The sequence below is a fragment of the Aptenodytes patagonicus genome, chromosome 7, assembly GCF_965638725.1.
Source record: "Aptenodytes patagonicus chromosome 7, bAptPat1.pri.cur, whole genome shotgun sequence".
Classification (NCBI taxonomy): domain Eukaryota; kingdom Metazoa; phylum Chordata; class Aves; order Sphenisciformes; family Spheniscidae; genus Aptenodytes; species Aptenodytes patagonicus.
In genome coordinates, this window is record NC_134955.1 from 18,199,647 (window position 1) to 18,219,428 (window position 19,782).

Sequence of the window (19,782 nt, forward strand, 5' to 3'; positions counted from 1 at the left end):
AGTGCAAGCAGAGCCCAGCCTGGCAAGCAGAGATTCACCTGCTTGCCAGGGAGAATGGGGCTGCTTGACTGCCCCTCACCATTTATTTCTGGCATTTGCTCTCTCGAGCCTTATCACAATGGGATCTCTATTGCTTTCCACTGAGGTCCAGAAAGTTTTGGCAAAAAACCCCAGAAGCTCATGTCAGCTGGCTGTAACGCATGGGTCACAGCGGGACTGACCCAGCACTTCATCTGCCACGTTCCCACCGACACACGTGCCAACTCAGGTGGCAATGTTTTGCCCTCACCTTTGGCAGACGCAAGAAATAACATGTAGTGTCAGGGCTCGGAGGCCCTTCACTGCAGAGTTACCCTCTCTCCGAGCAGAGTTCGCCCACCTTGCATCACGCTGGCTGTAGCCACACAGGGCTGCGAGGTGTCCTCACCAACCATGCGTTTATCACTTTTGCCTTACCTGTGCCAGGAAAGGAGAATTTCTTCTCCCCACCCTCTGGGGACGGGTAGCATATTGCTGGATGCTCTCTCTCCCCAGATTACAATCAGGAAGTTGATTGTGAACACAGTGTTTAATGATGTCTTGTTCTACTGGATCTTACATAGTCATTAACTTTATAAAGAGATTTCAAATAAGATTACATTTCTCAGAGTACGAGATGTACCTACCTTCCTTCAGACTATCTGGAAACCAGCTGTATTATTAAGAAAGCGTAAGCAGTTGCTTTGTGCTGTACTCAGGCCCACACCCGACAGCCACATCTGGCTGGAAACACGCGTCGCGATCAGCAGCCCTGAAGCCAATTCGGACAAGCCAAGTTTGTCCCTGAGCCGAGCATGGAATCACTGGGGCTGGAGGCTGCACGCTCTCCCTTGAGACTGGATTTACTGGTGTTTGAACTGTGCGTTATTAATAAAAAAAAATCCCTGTAGTTATTTTTGTATGATAAAAATCCACTTATCACTCTTGAGCGTGGCTCTTCGATACAGAAGGTTTTCTCTTGAAAAGTTTCAAAGACAACAGCTTCCTCTTTCCTGTGAGAAAGGCTTGCATCAGAAATTAAAGACAGGGTAATAAAAGACCATTGATATTACTCCATTGCAGTGATGCCCTTTCTGCCTAAGCCACTACTGCTAGTGAGCGCAAGGTAAACCCTGCGCCAGCCAAGCCAGCTTTGCAGATGCTGAAGACAAGTGCCAGCATTACATAGCTTGAGCTGAGCAAGTGATCCTGTGACCGCTCGTGCACACAAGCACGTTCATACGTGCAAGCAGCTCCCCTGCGCTTCCCAGGAACCCACCAGGCAAAATGCGCCCACCTGCGCCACACGCCACGAGCTGCTCCTCTTCAGGCCAAACCCTTCAGAGGAGCCGTGCGGCTGCTCACAGTTTTTCCCCCAGGTCTATGGCGTGGCCAAGAACGTCTCAAAAGCCACTGAATTTGGGTGCTAAGCCTGATGCATGCTTGAGTGGGATTACCAGAAATGCGAAGCACTCGCAGGCTCCTTCCTGTCACTTCCAGGAATTTCGCCTGGCTGCCTGCGACGCTGCAGTGGGGCTCGCTCCTTCAACCCGCCGCCTTTGCAACCGATCCCCAGGAAAAGTATTTCCCATCCAACATGGTGGAGCCTTGCTACTCCCTAAATACCCCATGCAGGTAGAAAAAAGCCCCCTCCATGTCACATCTAGAAATCACGGATGGCTCTTTGGATGACTATCCGTCATCCGCCGATGAATGGCGGGGCCCTGCCGCCGCTGCCCCCCGCTGCCCCCCGCGGCCGCCGGCGGCCCACCTCCCCCGAGCTGCTGCACTGCAAGCGCCGCCTGGCCTTCGCCGCCCTGCCGGGCACCGGAGCGGCGGCGGCGGCCGCCGTGGCCCGTCGTAACGAGTGGGAGCGCAACCGCGTGCGGCTGGTCACGGATGGCTATTTTTGGCCTAGATACACCCTAGGAGCAGCACCAGAGTGGTTCAGGGTAGCCAGGGGCATACAGATCCTTACTTTGATACCCAAATCGTGCTGCAGAGCATCGCTGTTGCTGCCAGAGACACCGGCTTTGAGCATCTTCCTGAGAAGGGGTTATGTTCCCTGCCAAAAAATGAAGCCCCATAACTGGACTGCCTCAAACCTCCCTGCCTGCACACCTCTGGTTGGAGACTCTGCAGAAGGCAATTAGCACTTCTTTTACTCTAATTAACAGCTGCTGCAAACCCTCAAGTGGATGAGCGCCCTCCACCTCCTCTGGGTGGTCACACCGAGGGGCTGCACGAGCACCAGCTTGGTGGCTGGCACAGGGGACAAGGCAGAAAGGGCCTGAGCCGACCCCACCAAAGCCAGTGAAAGGGTCTGTTGGAGATGTTTTAGCATCACACTGTCTTGGTTTGGTTTTGTTTTTTGTTTTTTTTTAAAGGCTGGGCAGGAGCAAAGCCCCGAGGACAGCATATCTTGCAAGCTGTGCTGAAGCTGAGAGCAGACTGCAGCCCCTGGGCAGTGGGTGCACGTAGCACACCCTCCATCCACCCTGTTTGTTTAGCAAAACACCGTGCAAGTTATTTCTCACCACAAGCTCCCAGGGTACCAAGAAGCAACTCCATTGTCCTCCCCGTTAAATTCAGCTATCCGATAGCACCTTACCCTGCTGCTCTTCCCCCCAGAGCTGGAAGCAAGGCTTGCTTGACAGCCAGCCAAGCGGGATTGCTTGCCACGGCAAAGGGAAGCCCGGGCGCAACGCCCGAGCCACAAAAACTTTGCATTTTTCTTCTCCCTTCCATGCCTTTATCCTTGAAACTCTCATTTAAGCCTGAAAAGTCGGCCTACAGAGAACGGCCTTTGTAAGATGACTCACGCAACTGCTATAAATTTTTATTATTATTATTTTTGGTACATGTAACAAAGCAGAGTGCCGGTGTATCCCTTCGCTTTGCAAACCAAATGCCAACCGGCAGCAGGTGCCCGCACCGCTCCTACCCAGGTGTTTGACGGCAGGGTCGCTTCCACTCACCGCTCCGCGGGGAAAGCCCCGCGGGGGCAGCCGCCGCTCCTCGCCTGCCGCCGCCTTCCCCGACACTGTCATCCACGAGGTGCCCGGTTTTTTGGGGAAAATGGCACATTTGAAGGGAGAGGACCCGGGGCTGGCACCGCACCGGGAGCAGGGGGAGCCCTGGCTGCTTGTGCGTGCCCGCGCCGGTGTGCGGGGGTGTGTGTGGGGGTGTGGAAGGAGGCGGGGCGAGAGGGGAGCCCCTCCCCCGAATAATAATAAAAATTAAAATAAAATATTAAAAATATAAAAACAGAAGCGGTGATTAAAGGAAAAAGTTGCAAAATGAGGGAAGGGAGCGCACCTCCCTTCCCGCGGGCGGGCCGGCCGCCGAGGGGCAGGGGAAGGGGAACGGGGGGTTTGCAAGGGCTGGCGGCGCCACGCGCCGGGCGCGCGCGGGGGCGGGGGCGCGCGCGGGGGGGTGGGGGGGGCGGCGGCGGGCGCGCGTGGCGCGGCGTGCGCGGCGCGTGCGGCCGGCGGGGGCTCGCGAGCGGCGGCGCGTTGATAAGGGCCGTCCGGCGGCGGCGCCCGCCGCAGAGGCGCGGAGCGGCGGCGGGAAAGGAGGGGGGGTGGGAGTAAACACCCCCGCGCTGCCCACCCCCTCTTTCCTTTTTTTTCCCCTTTAAATCTGGGGGGTGTGTGTGTTATTTTTTTTATTTTTATTTTTTTTTTTTAATTTTGAAATATTTTTGCGCGCTTTCCGCCAGCCGCCGCCGTGGCCGCCCGGCGATGAACGGCGGGGCCCTGCCGCCGCTGCCCCCCGCCGCCCCCCGCGGCCGCCGGCGGCCCGCCTCCCCCGAGCTGCTGCGCTGCAAGCGCCGCCTGGCCTTCGCCGCCCTGCCGGGCACCGGAGCGGCGGCGGCGGCCGCCGTGGCCCGTCGTAACGAGCGGGAGCGCAACCGCGTGCGGCTGGTCAACCTGGGCTTCGCCGCCCTCCGCCAGCACGTCCCCCACGGCGCCGCCAGCAAGAAGATGAGCAAGGTGGAGACCCTCCGCTCCGCCGTCGAGTACATCCGCGCCTTGCAGCGGCTCCTCGACGAGCACGACGCCGCCGCCGCCTCCCCCGACGGCCGCGGGCGGGCGGCCGTCGGGGAGGGAGGCGGTGGCGGCTACTCCTCCGCTTCGCCCTCCTTCGCCTCCTCTGTGCCCGGCTCGCCTTGCTCCTCCGAGGAGAGCGGCTACGACGCGGCCCTCAGCCCCGAGGAGCGGGAGCTGCTGGACTTCACCAGCTGGCTCGGGAGCTACTGACCCGGCGGGAGGTGAGGGGGGAGCCGGAGGGGGGGGGGGGGGGGGCGCCGCTTCCCCCATCCCGGGGCGCTCGGGGGAGCGGGGCACGTACCCATCGGGGCTCTCTCCAAATCTCTCCGCAGCCGCGCTCAGCCTGCAGTACCTCAGCGCCCTCGCTCTCCGCAGCAGCCAGCATCCCCTCAAAATACTCGCCCCCCACCCCGGCGGGACCCCGCTGGCTGCTTTCCTCGCCGGGTTCACCCGTCGTCTTCGGGCTGTGGAAAGTGCAATGGTGTAAATGACTGGCGGGGCTCCGCTACCTGCTCCGGGGCAGCGGCTCCTCCTGCCCTCCAGGAGCTGCCGACGGAGAGGAGGCCCGAGCGACCCCGCACCTCCCCACGGCTGCTTTCTGGTATTGCTTTGGAGGGGTAGAAAAAAAGAAATTAAAACCACTTGATGCTTCCGTGTTTCTGGAGTGGGAGGGAATTTTTTATCATGTCAGATTCTATTTTATATGTAACTTGAACTGCCTATGGGAACACTGGTGTATGAAGACTTATTTTTGTACAAGAAACTTTAGAGAAAAGGGGTGAGGAGATGGGTCTCTTTTTAGCAAGTCCTATTCCCTTGTTCTTGAACACTGCCAGCTAGAATGTTTTGGGAACATACACAGTTTAGATAAAAAGGTGGGGTTTTTTTCTCTCCAAACGCTTTAGTAAAAGACTGTAAAGTTATCCTGTGTCTTAATGTGGTGCCCGAGTTTGCCTGGTGTGAAGGTCCACTTACCTGAAAACTGAAGTTTTTTTTAAAAAAAAAAATGTATTGAAGGCATTTTTGTATGCACTTGCTAGGATTTCTTAAGTTGTACATATGCAGTTTTTAAGAGAGTATCATATTTTATGTAAATTGACTTTATAAATAAAAATCTATTTATAAATGGCTTCAGGGCTGTAAGATGCATGTATTTGCCAGAAATGCCCAAGGTAACTTCTGCCTGAGGGTGGGAGAGGGGAGTAATGAGTGATAGAGCAGGGAGACAGTTTTCCTGGACCAGGTTCCATGTGCAGAAGGGAATAAGGAGCAGCACAGCATAACCTCCAGGCTTGCTTTTTTTCCCCATTCAAGTTTTATGAACTCAGCACTTGGTACAAGTACTGCAGAGATTATGTATGGGGACATGCAGATGTGCATAGGAGACAGGGCAGGTTTAGTGCTGATAACTCCTTTCCAGGGCATGCAGAAGGTGTTGCAGGCTGTGTTGCACTTGCCTACAGTGATGGGAGAGTCATGGGAAGGTAAGGAGAGAGCAGGTGTCTGAAGTTGTTTGTCCTGGCAGCTACTCTCAGGAGTTAGGTTGGGGTGCCTTTATTTAGGGGAGCTGCATCTCTGAGAAGTGTTGTCATTTAAAACCCACACATAATCAACAGTGTCCCACTGACCTACTCTAACTTCAGCTGCATGTACATATATTTTATCTAAAGGCAATAAGCAAACATGAATTGCTCCTTAGAAACTGTTGTCAGAGACTGCTAAGATCTGTCTTTTGGGCTCATGCTGAAGAGCTGCTTCAGTGCAGGTGAGCCAGAGGTAAGACAGATTGCTGTGAAACAAAACACAGTGATGATGGCATGAAAAACTACAGCAGAGGCTGTTGCTTCCCTTAAATAGCTCTAGTGAATGTTACTAGTCGAATGGAGCAAAATGGGCTGGCCTATAGAAGATGCTGAGTGAACACAAAGCAGAAAGGGTTATTAAGATTGACCTACTTTGCAGGGACTGTGTGTATAATCTCTCTGCTGTGTTAGTACTGGGAAGGTAGAAGTTTTCAGGAGTATGATCACTCAGCAGTCCCAAATTCAGTAATTGCAGTGGGTGTTCTGTAACCCGGATCTGTGAGAGTCATTCCACATACATGATTCCATTTGAAGAGGAAAAAAAAAAAACAATGCATGGGAAAACGCAGGCTCTAACAGCAAGTAGCATTTAGGAGCCTGCAAGCAAGAGCAATGGTTATTGTGCTTCAAGTTCATTCCCCAAAGTTGCTCTAATAAACATGCCCTTTGAAAGGCCCTGGGAACTGAAGTGCTTAATGAATTGTTTGCAAAGGTTTTGCCCTGTATGGCTCTTCAGCAGCCCCACAGGTAGAAGCGAGAGCTGTGAGCTGACCTAGGTGTTAAGTGATCTGCTACACTTGGCAGTGGCAGATAGGGCTGGTGGGGTGGGGGTGTAACATGGTACCTTTCCCCGGTGGGGGTTTAGGGGCTTCATCCTCACAGATGACCTCCAAAAATTCAGTCAGGTATAAACCCATGCAGATTCCCACATACTTATTCTCAGCCTAAAACAACAGCATGCCATCTTTTCCAAGCAATTTAGGAAAACCAGGACTGCTGTGTTTATCTGCACAAGTATCCCATTATGGCAGAATGCATTTGTTTAGAGAGTTTTACCGTTGTTTGGCAGGGTGTTTGTTTTCCTTCCTTAGGAGCGCTGATCATTTTTGTATTTCCAAAAGCAATATTTAGCTCTCAGTCAAGCAACTCCTGGCATCATTACTGGGTTCATGAGATCACCCAAGATAGTGTTGCAGAACATTAAAGCAGCACCAGCTGTAACTGTATTGGCAAGAAATTAGCTGTGAACAGTTTTCACTTAAGCAACATTAATATTAGGAAAAAGAGCTTAGTCAGCATCACAAGTTACCTTAATGCTGTCAGCCAGTGTTTCAGTAGAAACTAAACGGGGAAATCAGGAATGTACAATTTACTTTGAAAAAAACCAAGGTGGTCATGAATCTTCCAAGCACTTGAGGGGAAAGAGGGTGCAGGGAGAAGGATGTATGCCTGTTTTAGAAATGCAAGATGGACAGAGGGACTTCTTTCCCCAACCATGGTGACCACAAGTCACTAGCAGATTCTCAGATCAAGCTGCTAAAGAGGCTACACCAGAGAGAAGGGTACTGAATCATTCTGTCCTTTTAAGAAAGCATTAGGGAGGATGCAAGGTAGGTTCTTTGGCAGTTGCAGAGACAGCAGGTACCTTCAGCCAGCCCGGCTCACTCCTGTTCAACTGCAGCCACCTGAAGACTGCTTGGACCAAGTTGAGAAGATTCCTGACTGTAAAAGCTCACACCTAGAGCTCTCTGCTCCATTTATGCAAAATAGTGCCAGAGCAAAGACTTGGAGATGAAAGCCCTCTGACCATGAGAGTCACCTATAAGCAGCAAGAGTAACACTGGATCTGCCTTCTCAGCCAGGTGCTTCCCCTGCCTGGAGAAGCCACCTCCACGTGACAGTGGGACTTTCAGTGTCCGGGTTAGCTGCCATCAACCAAGGGCTGCTGTGGGGGCTTCCGGGAAGCCTGGGTGCCTGCCTAAACTGCTGTCCGAAACGCTTGTGGCAGGGATGGGGAATGTCTCTGACAAGCACACTGTTTCTCTTTAGATGTATAACTAGAAATTCAGTGCCTAAAATGGAAACTCCAGCTCCCCAGGAAGACACAAACCCAGCCCTAAGTACAGGGCTGCAGGAGAGTCAGATTCAGGCAGAAGAAATACGCTGAGGAATTCTGAGAATTAAGGAAAAAAAAAAAGCTGCAGCAAGCCAAGGGCGCCAGGAGGCACAGGCTTGTCAATGTGCAGCTACAAAACACACTTCGGTAAACCTCTCATATCTACGTCCACCGACGGGTTCCCATTTTCCTGTGTAGCATTTCACAGGTCACAGACATGTCTAATGAAGCAGAAACAAGTTGCAGGATAGTGTCAGGATTAGCTGCCCCTCTCCCTGGGCTGAAAGAACCCTTCAATTTTCAACCACGTTCCCTTCCTTTGGCATTTTGAGTTGCTTAGGCTGAAGCTTTTCTTATTACCCAAAGCACATAAAGCCCAACACATGGTAAAAATAGTCCCTTGCAATGAACCATGTGTTCTTGCACTGCAGTGTTTAAATGATGCTGTCACCCCTCATGGGCAACCTCAGGTTCAGCTCCATGGCTACACTCCTTCCAAATTTTTTCACGTTATTAAAAAAATAATTTTGTAGGAAAGGGCTATGCATCCTACTTGAAGGCTTGCACATCATGAGAAGCACTAGGAAGAAGGCACAAGGATACCCTGCAGCATCTCCACGGCAGGATGGCATTGCTGGTCCTTCTTGCAGGGCAAGTGGCTGCAGCAGAGCCCCAGCACCGCAGGGGTCTCCAGGAGATCGCTGCCTCAGAGCACATTAAGAGATTAGAGTCCAATGGAAGAGGGCTTGCTTCTGCTCCTACCACCACATGTATCACCAGCAAATACCAGCTTTACCACAGATCCTCCTGCAGAGGACGGCCAACGGTTGGTTTCAATTTGTAACAACTCACTTTTACATTAACACCTTGTAAAGATCTTGTTACAGACCAAGCACAGCAGGCAGCGAGGCGAGCTTCTGCATATCAGCTTGCTCTGCCTCCCCTCACATCTGTGGGGAGCAGCTGCGAGGAAAATACTTGTCTTGCCAGCCTTTGGTCTGCGTACCAAGGCTTTTTGCCTGCCACAGTTTGTGGCCAGACGGCTGTGTGCTAAGAGTAGTCCCGAGGTCATTTCACTTTTTTCATGCAGGTCACAGAATAGCCGGCTAACAGTAACAATTTTCAGTCATTTCTTATCTGGATTGGATGTGGGCCAGGAGCCTGGGAGCGTGCATAGTTAAGAGAGAAGGGCAGCCCCTTGCACAGTCAACAGCAGGCAGAGCTGGCCTGGCTTTGCCCAGTTTGGGCATCAGCCAACAAGGGTTCAGTTTTCTTCCCAGAAACAACCATCAACGAAGCATTAGCCAAAGGTATACCTGGGAGTAATGGGACTAACAATATTAAAGCAGCACCAACTGTAATCACAGGTTGCACCCTTTAGAGGCTATCGGGCAGTATAACAAATGACTTAAAATCTTGGGGACACCACGAATCCCCGGCTCCTTTTGAACTCTGTGCACGCCCCACCACACATGAACAGAGGAGCTCTGCCAGGTGCTTTCAGAGCATCCCTTGGGACCTCACCACAGGTCTTCCCAAGTCAGTCCCTGGGGCTAGCTTTTTGGAGAAGTGAGTGGATACTCCTGTAGCTGAGTCTGAGGACATGGAGGGGTTTTACACTTACCAGTGCTCAGTCTTTTTATTATATCCAAGTAATTTCTTCCATCCATTATTTTCCCATAATAAAGATCTAATGAGGAAGAGGCTAAAGCTAGTACAAGAATAGGAGAAGTGGCATAGCTAAGGCACTTCCCAGTAAGAGGGGCTGCTTTGCACCTCTGCTGTCACCATCATCAAGAGGGGAAAAATGAAGGGGAACATCAGCATCCCTAGCTTAGGGAAAGTGTGGCAAAAACATCAGAGACTGGGATTTCTACTGTATTTTAATGGAGATTCTCCCCTGTTCTTGAGAGCCTGCAATCAGAGATCATTGTTCAGATCAGGATGAATAAATCCTCATTTTCTGCAGAGTGCTGCTTGCCCCCTCACTCCTGTTGTCACCTCTCTTTTGTCCCAAGGCACAACAAGGTGGCAAAAGAATAAGTGAAGTGACCCACAGAAGTCCTAGCATGGCTGTGCTACATACAGGTGAGGCAGGAGAGAGATCCTCAGAGAAACCCCAGCCAACTGGTAGGCTCCAACACCAGCATCCACACACAATGAGCAGGAAAAACCCAAGACAAGACAGACATTTAATATCTGCCCAAGCTACCAGTGTTGTTTTACAATAGAGGAGAAATAAACAGTCATGTAGAAGAACATGGAAATGAAAAGGAGAAACAAGTGCAAGAAAGTGGTCAGCAGTGGAAGGCATAGTGCATTAAATCAGAGCAAGAAACAGAGAAATGACTTCAAGAATTAGGCTGTGACACACACACCCCCGCCCCCGACTCTATAAATGCTTCTGTTTATGGGTAGATGTTAGTAAGATCAGAGGTATAAACAGCAGAAAAGGAGAAACTTCTGGTAAGACAATTGTTTGGCTGCAGGGACCAGGGCAGCACTTCAAGCTTTGACCTACAAACATCCACCTTGCTGCTGGAGAAGCCTCAGTTCTCTCCCCTCTTGATCTCCTTTCATCTCCTGGCCTCAGCCCCACCACTTAAAGCCTGCAGTACAATAGTTATCCAGTCACCAGACCCAGTAAATTGTGCTTTCTTTTTAAGTAAGTTGTTTGTTTTTGTTTTTTTTTAAAGGTGAAGAAAAAACAACAGAGAGAGGCATGATAGCCCCAAGGGGAATTTTCTGTTAAAGTCACTGCCAAAAGAATGACCAATTTGTAAGTGAAATGTTGACACTCTTATAACACAGCAAATATCTTTCCCTTGAGTGAAGTACTTCAAGATTTTTTTTTTTAAAAGATGAATTTTGTCAGGATATTAAATACTAGGGGGAAGTGTTTGCAATACTGTAACACATTTTCTCTTTCTCTCTGTTTCCCACTTTCACACACTCAATTCCTTCAAGGCTCCACAAAGGACCCACAGTCCCTTTCACAGAACCATACACAGAAAGAGCTGGTAAAACCCACTGGGTTAATAAAAATCTAGTTTAGAAGTATTAGTAAATACCATCATCCTCTTACCAGCACAGTACCTGCAAAGCCCTCCTCAGAGGCTGCTGGCTCCCACATCCCTGGCACCAGCTTGCTTTCAGCATGGGCTTGCTTATATTGAAGGGAAGCCAACTGGTGTCAGTGGAAGCGGCTGCTCCCCTTGGTGAAGAACCTGAGCGCGATTCCCTGCTGAGGGGGCTCTGCACCGGCCAGCCGGCTGCCATCACTGCTTCTCCTTCCCCGGGAGACACCTGGCACCAGCACAAACTGGGCAATGGAGAGGGTGAAACGTGCTTTAAGCAGCTTGAAGTTTGCAGTGCACACCGTATTTGGGTCTGATTTGAATGGAGGCAAGGATGGGGACCAGGTCTGGGTGCGCCCTGGCACGGCTCTGCACCATGTCCTTGCCTGATTCCCCCAAAACCCCTCTCCAGCAGCCCAGATGACTGTCGGGCAGGCTGCATCCCCGCGTGCTGCACGGACCTGGGACGCTGCTGAGACAGTTCATACCCTTTGGTCTCTGGTCTTGCTAGAGGACAGCCAGTAAAGAGGAGTGAGAGCAGAAAGGCTTTTGAAGTGGGGAGACCACAAAGCTCACTTAGGATGCATACACCACCAAAAAAACCCCAACCACCAGACAGTAATAACTTCAAACCAGTACTGACTGGAGTTGAAAACAGCGATTTACTGGCAGAAAAACTAGCGCCTAAGCCAAGTTCAGACGTGGTGTAAGCTGAATTTGACTCTGTTTACAATGCTGAAGAGAGCTAATGGTTGCCGGCGGGCAAGTCTTGCCATTAAAGAGGCGCACACACTTGTTAAAGGGACCTCTGAGCACTCTTTCAGGCCCAGCAAAAATCATAACCAACCCCCTCTGTGCAGCAAACCCCACTGGAGAAAGCAAGGGCAATGTCCATGTCTTGCACATCCCGTGGCTGCTTGGGCCTGAGCTACATGGACAGGACCCTTGGTGGGATCTGGGGTATAGGACAGGGGCTGCACTTGGTGTGTGTGTGGCAGAAATCACCCAGAGCTGGACAAGGAGCAGAGGACGAGGGCTTCTCGGGCTGCTGGGGACACAGGCTAGGGCTGGGGGTGAGGCAGGCTGCCTGCAAGTTGTTTTCTGCTGCATTTGGGGGGACAGGATTGGGGACCATTCTTTGCGAGTGAACCAAACAGCCACCTGCATTGTGCTGCCGCCTTCCCATCCCAACCTCTCACTGCCATCAGCCTTGACCCAATGAAGTAGCATCATCACTGTGTCGGTGCACCATTGCATCACTGCGTCCTTGTACAGGACATGATAACCAGGTCTTCCGGCTGCTCTCTTCAGCCACTGCGGAAGGCACTCGGTACAGAGACAGCAAGGAGCAGCTTACGCGTTGCTGAAGGAGTTCAGCATAGGCTACTTCATCCCGCTAGAAAGTCACACTGCATGGCTGGATTAGCCCTGGCTCCGGAGCGAGCTTCTGCATAGCCGTCGCGATAGTGGGTCGTGATGCACACCTGCTTGAACACAAGCAATCTAAACAGCTGTATAGCTCTTTCCTAGCAAATTGTTATAAGCCAGAAGAGTTAAGATAAGTGCAAAGCAAATTTCTTGTGTTAATTTATTTGTGCCCATTTAGATTTGTTTTGTTCTATTTTAATAAGAGAAGTGAGTTGAGACTTCTGTTGGAGAGTTAAAATAATTCACTTCAAGCATTGCTTGTTAGCGTGCAACAAAGCAAGTAATGAACTTCTGACTTGAATAAGTCAGAATAAATAAGTTCTGACTGAGCATTATGGAAGCTATTAGTTTGCCAGAGCTGATTAAGTTATTTATTGAAAATAAACTAAGTGGGGGATTAGTCGCTGCTTTCTTTCCCCTCATAATTTATTGTCTGAATGAAGATTTTTTCCCATGTAGCTTTTTTATTTTAGTAAAAAGAATATACAGTGAATAAGAAGCATTTTGTAAGTGCAGCATTTGGGTTACAAAATTATTCATTTTGGGAGTCGTTTGGATGGAATGACTTTTGATTCCAAAACGTTAAGCATTTTATTGAAATCTCCAAAGTTCTGCATGGTCAAAATGTACAACAGACCATTTGCTGAAGCAAAGAATCCGCTTTGGGTCAGTTTATTTTAAAATTTCAGTTCTCTGGAAATTTTGAAGCACCTCTGAATTATAGCATCAAAGTACAGCAATGATATCTGAGCTACCAGAAAAATCCTGGGCTCTGCCTCTTTCTTAACAAAGTGCTAGCAAGTCCATGTTGGAAAAAGTCAGGCGGCCAGCCGAAAACCAGCAGGTTGGAAGAAATAACATGTATGGTGGGGTTTTGGTTTTGTTTGCTCACCTCGTGTCTTGACTTGAGGCAGTAGGACTTTGGACCTCCTTCCTTACTGAGGGGCTAAAAACGTCAAGGAGATTCAAGCCAGGAGTGAGCCTGGGCAAGTGAGGGGGAATGCCCCAGGCTGCAGTCACCCCCGCAGCAAGAAACTGCCCCCAGCAAACCCTGTAAGAGCAGCTGGGGGCATCTGTAGAGGTGTGGATGCGTGGGACAGCTTATCCCCAAACTACTCCAGCCGTGGGAGTAGCCTTGATGCTCCAGCTTTATGCTCCTAAAGCATCTCAGAGGGCAGGGGCCCTTATGGCATAACAGCCCCAAGCATTCTGCCCAGGATTCAGCCCTGCCATAGGATTTGCAGTGCACAGCTTGCACCGGGGCCCAAAAAACCCATGCTTAAACACAGATGTCATGGCTCATGTGTATGGAGGGGGTCTCCTCATAGGCTCCCCGGGCCCATTTTTCTCCACTGCTGCGTCTTCCCCTCCCCACCTCTACTTAAAATTAACTTTGCATCATATATCACCCCACTTTCTTTAACAGTGCTTTCACTACAGGAAAAAAAGCTGGAAGCAGGAGGGGAGAAGGAAGGGGGAGTGAAGGAAAGAAAGAAAATGGAAAAAAGGGAAGAAAGTGAGAGGCTGGGGGGGGGAGGAAGGGCTTCAAAGATCTGGGAGGGGGGGACGGGGCGGGCTGGCCCCCGGCCGCCCTGCATTATGCCCGGCTCTATCCATCTAAATAAAGGGACCGTCCTGACTCGTGTCCCAGCTGGGAGAGGTTTTGTTGCCTTTCGGGTTTTGGTGTCGTCCCCTCCCCCTGTTTGCTCCTCCTCCTCTCTTCTCCTCCCCCCCCGTCCCCGTCCCCCCCCCCGCCCCCGCTTTCATCCAGGCTGCATCAAAGTGCCCCCGTCTCCGCGGGCCCTTCCGCTCCCTCCCCGGACGCACAATGTTCCCTTTTGTGGCCGCCACCCAGGCGACCTTTTCTACCTCCTTATCCCCATTTATCCCCGCACTCCCGGGTAAATAAACCCCGGGGCGAAGGGAGGATGGAAGCTGGGAGGGAGAGTGCTGGCACTGGGGCAGATGCGCCCTTTTGCACCCCCACTTGCCCCGGTGAGGCAGGGGTGGCACCGGGGGCACGAGCACGGGGACGTTATTAGGGGGTGGCGCGTCCCCGGGGGTGGATCAACCTGCCCAGCGTCCTGCAGCGAGCCAGGGGGTGCAGAGGGCTTTTGCAGATTTGGTCCCGGAAGAGAGCATGTCCTCTTTTCTACCTTATATAAATGCCTCTAGCAGCCGGCCCTGGGAGAAGGGGCAGAGTCAGGTTCGGGTTGGGGTGGCCAAGGGCACTCTGGCATGGGCATGCGGGCCTTCGAGAAGCAAATATCCAGCCAAAGCCTGCACCAGGGATGTTTGCTGGGGGAGAAACAAAAACATTTGCTGGTCTTGGCACAGCAAGAGCGTACCCACAACTCATCCTGTTGTGCCTGCGGGCTGCTCGCTTCCCTCCTGGCTTTTCTCCCCCCCCCCATTTGTTTCCCTTCAGTTCCTGCTGGTTTATCAATCTTTATTAGTCTCTGCTCGTTTTGGAGGAGCTCAGTCACCTGCTGGGGCTGTGGCCCTGCATGGAGGCTTCACCTTTGCTGGCTGCAAGGGATGGCAGTGCATCGGGGTTCCTTCAGCAAGCACCACAAACAGTCCCACCACTCCTCTTTTTCCATTCTCAGGTCACCTGAGAAACACACCCTGTCCTGCCAGCCCCTTGCTTCCCTGCAGGCAGGCAGGCAGGCAGTGATGCGGTGCAGGGCACCTCACCTTCTCACTTACCAGGCAGGGATGAGTCTGCCCATAGGAAGCCGAACCCACCGTTGAGAGTGATGGCGCAGCATTAGATGTGGTGAAGAAGGTGGTCTTGTTTGTAAGTGCTTTCCACAGGGTTATTTTTCTCCTAGAACAGGGTTTAAGCATCCACTGACCTGGGCTGTCCTGGCATATAATGTTTAAAGCCAGTGAAGGTATTTAGAAGTGGTGCCCTGGGCCTGGTGTAGCTCCGCTAGAGGAGTGAGAGGCACATATGTCTGATCAGCCAGAGGCAGGGCCACACTCACCACTGCTGAGGCTGCATGCCTAGGGCTAAAGCTCTGCATTAAATGGAGTCAGCCTTTTTCTCCAGGGTACTTAACAGGCTTCAAGATCTCCAAGAGATGGATAACACCTGTGCCCTGAAGTTTTTACGGTGGGTATTTTCTTTTAGGAAACCATGAGCAGCTCTCTGCTTTGAACCCCGTATTTCCCAGCCCCCCCAGCCCGGCATGTGTCCCTGAGCAATCACAAATGCACAGAGGCGCAATACAGTGCTCCAGCTATGAAATCTCAGTAAAAGCCCTTATTCTGCATGTTTGATGCTCTCAGGCCTTGACATTCAAGTGGCTGTGCCTCTGCTGAGCTCTGCTCCAGCTGTGCATGCTGGCTGCCCTGGAAAGGCAGGGCTGGGGTGGGTGCATGAACAGCTCCTGTCCCCCGGGGCAGTCGGGGACATAAGAGGGGCTTGGGTGGCTCACCCCGGGTGAGCGTCTAGCTCGTGTTTCTTCGCCGTCTTTATTTGTAAAGGGAGAGCTCAGATCCACATGGTGCCCCAGGTTGTCCAAAACGGAGGAGAATTCTCCACCCCAAAGTCCTTGTCTCCATGTGTTTCAGATCCTATTATGGCTGCCCAAGGTGATACAGTCAGATCCTAAATTAGCCTCTTATAATCTAAATTGAATTTAGACCCAGAAAATCCCCTGCTTTCAGATGTTTCTAGTTACACAATAACCCTGGCTCTCCTTCTCAGAGGAGTGAAATGGCAGGATTTTGAAATTCCTTGTTGGTTCATGTTTGCATATAAATGCTGATTTTATCTTTTCTGTACACAAAGTAAACACAAAGCTGTTTTACAATAATGTTGCCGTTGAAACATGCACCCAGGATGGCAAAACAACCCTGACTTAGAGATGTTTCCAGGCTCAAGGACCATGCCTGCCTTCACACAAAGAAGCCGCCCGCTCTGAGATGCCCAGCCCACCCTCATCCCTGTTGATGCAGTTCAACAGGCAGATTTCATAAGACAGGAGTAAGATCCAGAAGTAAAAGTGAGGCAGCGATGGTAAAAGATGTCGATTCACCCAGGCTGCCCGAGCTGGTGAGCAAGCCTGAGTGCAGGTTCCCGATGGAGCTGAATTTTTCCATAGACCCCTGTGAGCCGTGGACCAGGCTGGAAGTGCCCAGATCCACTGCAACTGGGCAATGATGGCACTCACTTTAACAGGGACTTATATCTCTTATCTTTTTTTAATGCCGGTCTACACAGGGAATGTAATTCAGATTAAAATAGGGGCTTGAAGTAAGGCAGCTATTGATGATTAACTCTCTGGGAGAAAACTCTTATGCTAAAACATCCTCATTGTGAAAGGACTAAATGCAGTCCTGGACAGGAGCAAAGAGAAAGGAAGAAGTGCTGCTGAGCAAAGAGAAAGGAAGAAGTGCTGCTGGGAGGAGATAACTGACATTGAGTAAGTTAATTCAACATAATTCCTGAATTACAGGGGATCAGAGATGGCTATACTTAAAAAACGACCATGTCCACCAGCCTGACAGCCTTAGTTATGGAAGGAATATCATAAAATCAAAGAAAACCACATTTTCTGACGATTTCTTCTCTGTCAGTGGATGTTGCAGAAACTCTGTTTGAAAGTCAACAGCCTCTGGTGAAAGAGGCACTCTTGGGTGCAACTGGAAAGGATAAAAATCCAGCCCAAATATCTCCCTTCAGCCATCTAGGAGTGTGGTGTCTAAGTTAGTCATTTGACTAGTCATCTACTTTAATAGCCCATAAAGACAGAGGCATTTTCTGAGAGCAATTCATTCTGCTTGCTGTAGGATGACTATTTGACATGGGATCAACCGCCCCTGGGTGATGCTCATCCCTCCTGACGGCTGTAGGTGGGTCTGTGGTGAGAGCATCAGTCGTAGCCAGCTTTAGGTGGTCACGGGTAGATGAGTTGCCTCCTGCCCTATATAGCTGAGTGCTCATGGAGGCTGAAGCACTTCCCCCCATCCAAGAAGTCATATCTGAAATAACACGTATTCAGCCCAAAGTTCACTGAAGTCCAGGTTGCTGTAGCTTTCAGTAGCTTTTGCATCATGTCTGTAGTAACGCATCTGAGGCAGTACCAGAAATGGACCCCGCTTTATTGCTGGTGGTCACCATACCTGATCTATAACATGGATCAGACTGAAAAAGGCCACAACGTCATCCACTGGCCATCAAGCCTTCATCTTTAAATGGCGCTAAATGCATCCAGCAAAAGCTGGGTAACATGTTTTTCATGTCCTAGCAGTCATATGGGATTCAGATGCTACTGCCTTTGACATTGCAAGAGCAAAACCTGAAAATGTCACACAGCTATCTCATGTGAAACAATTAAAAAAGTGAACTTGCAGGATATTTCTGTTAGAAACCACACTTTCCTCGTTGCTTGGACAAGAGGCTTAGGAGAAGGACTGCACACATTCTTGAGGCACTAACTCCTGTAGTCAAGGCCAGGGACATCAGGAGGTGGGATGAAGAAGACAACTGAGAAATGTCAGATCATTTAGCAACATGAGTTGTCCTGCAGTCCATGTCAGAAGCAATTGCAGTGGGACAAGCAAATCATCCCAAGCCTTCTGGCACAGCTGCCTGAGCATGGCTCATACCTCTGCAGTGAAAATCATGGCTTGCTTCCATAACACAGCAGGTTACATTGCAGTGTGTTAAGACCTGCTGCAAAACCTTGCTATCATTTGCAGCCAGGTAGTTAATGCCGATGCAAATTTCATTACTACAGGTAGAGCCTCAGCCTGCCTAGAAATATGAGCATCAGCTAGCACCAGAACGGAAGAAAAAGTATATTAAATTGTCAGGAATGATAGAAAATTCACATGCTGGTATCCTGTCTCTAAATGGAGTCACTCGCCTACACAAGCGCCTCATCTGACTTCACTTGGATGGTTTTTACTGCCTTCATTGTTCCTATAAAAAACTCAGATAGATTTCAGTCCATAAAGAAGACGGAAACTCTATTAATTGACTTACGGCTGTGAGACAAGCCCACTCCTACCTTGCCCTGAGCCCTCCTCCTTGCCAGAATCCCAAATCCTGATCCCTCACCCGTAAGCCATGGGGAATTTCAAAGGGCTGAGAGACCTTCTCCTCTCTGCCTCTGCATCTATCCTTTGCATTGCAGGAGGGCATGTATATACCACACAGTGAGCGAAGGGACAGATACACTTCTCTGCCTTTAAAGAAGCCCTATCATATGTGTTTTCTGTAGGCGAGCAGATGTGGCAGCTGTATGTCTCCCAGCCCACGCTGGCTGGGTGTCACTGCTCCCGTCCTGGTACCCTCTCCCTGTCCCCGCAGCCCCCCCAGTGCTCCTGCCTTACCTCCAGCCTCTCTGGGCAGTGATTAATGGTGCCCATCAATCAGGCACCGCTGTGATGAATGCGGCAGGCAGTTTGTGATTAACCTTGGGGAACCTTGTCGTCATCCCCCCGCCCCGCTCCCCCCCCCCCCCCCGGCCGTCCATCCCCCTCCGGAGCCCCCCGCTGAGATTATCGGGTGAAATGAGGCGGCATGCATATGTATGGGGCCCTGGAGAACAGGTCTCCTGGTCTTTTCATATTGAAATGGAGAGGTCTCAGTTGCTCCTTTGAAGTTTGTTCTGCAGGGGTAAAAAAAAAACCCAAACCCCAGTGTTTTCCTTCAATAATACAGGAGGGAACCAGGATTGGGACAGTCAGTGACAACGGCGGTGCCGAAAGGAGTTGGCTCACCTGCCTTGTGCAGGACATGAGATTTATTTGGAGAAGAGAAAGTGTAAAACCGTGGGGCAATTATCATAGGGGACAGAGTTTCACTTGACCTCTCCCTGTTTTCCCTCTTGTCTGGGTAGTATCAGATGACCCTGGCTCTGCTAGTGCTGTACCAACACAGGATGAAATATACTCCTTGCTTTCAAGAAATGATGGCAATGATTTCTCAGTTTATTACAATGCCATTTAATGGCTTCAGCTGGGATTGTTCATCCCTGCCACGGAAGAAGGGTTGAAAGGGAAGGTGCTCCCATTTCTGCCTATGCCAAGTGCTTATATTCAGGGTTGCTCGGCTGAACCCAGACTGATGTCCTTGCAAACATCAGCGTGGCTTGCCCCAATGCGGCATGGTGCACCTCACGTGCTGTCGGGACAGATGTAGCGTGTCTATATGAAAACAAGCCTCCTGTGATTTTTTTCAGGTTCCTGGTTAAAATGGAGCCGCTGTCCTGAGCTCGGCCCTGACTTAGCAGTATGCATGGGGCTCCCAGGCGGTGCGGCTTGGCATGCTGTGGCAGGCTGAGGAGGAAAAGCCAATGAGACCGTTTGAACTACACCTGCACTTAACACCCAGCGTTTCGCTGCTGTGCTCTGTGTTAACACAGGGTATTTTCTACTTGAAGGTGTTCAAGGCCAAAGTTTACACCTCTGGGTGAGAGGGTTTGCTCGCCTGCCTGTCTACATGGTGGCAGCTCATTGCTGGGGTTTGAATTTCTCGGGCAGGCAAGGCT

At 50.8% G+C, this 19,782-nt stretch overlaps 1 protein-coding gene across 1 annotated transcript; it reads left to right on the forward strand.

The window, feature by feature from the left end:
- Positions 1 to 3,650: 3,650 nt before the first annotated feature.
- Positions 3,651 to 5,194, forward strand: ASCL2 (achaete-scute family bHLH transcription factor 2). The gene is made up of 2 exons (XM_076343389.1): positions 3,651 to 4,291; positions 4,403 to 5,194. The coding sequence occupies exon 1, from the start codon at positions 3,762 to 3,764 to the stop codon at positions 4,278 to 4,280; it is 519 nt and encodes a 172-aa protein (XP_076199504.1). The 5' UTR covers positions 3,651 to 3,761; the 3' UTR covers positions 4,281 to 4,291; positions 4,403 to 5,194.
- The last annotated feature ends 14,588 nt before the right edge of the window (positions 5,195 to 19,782 follow it).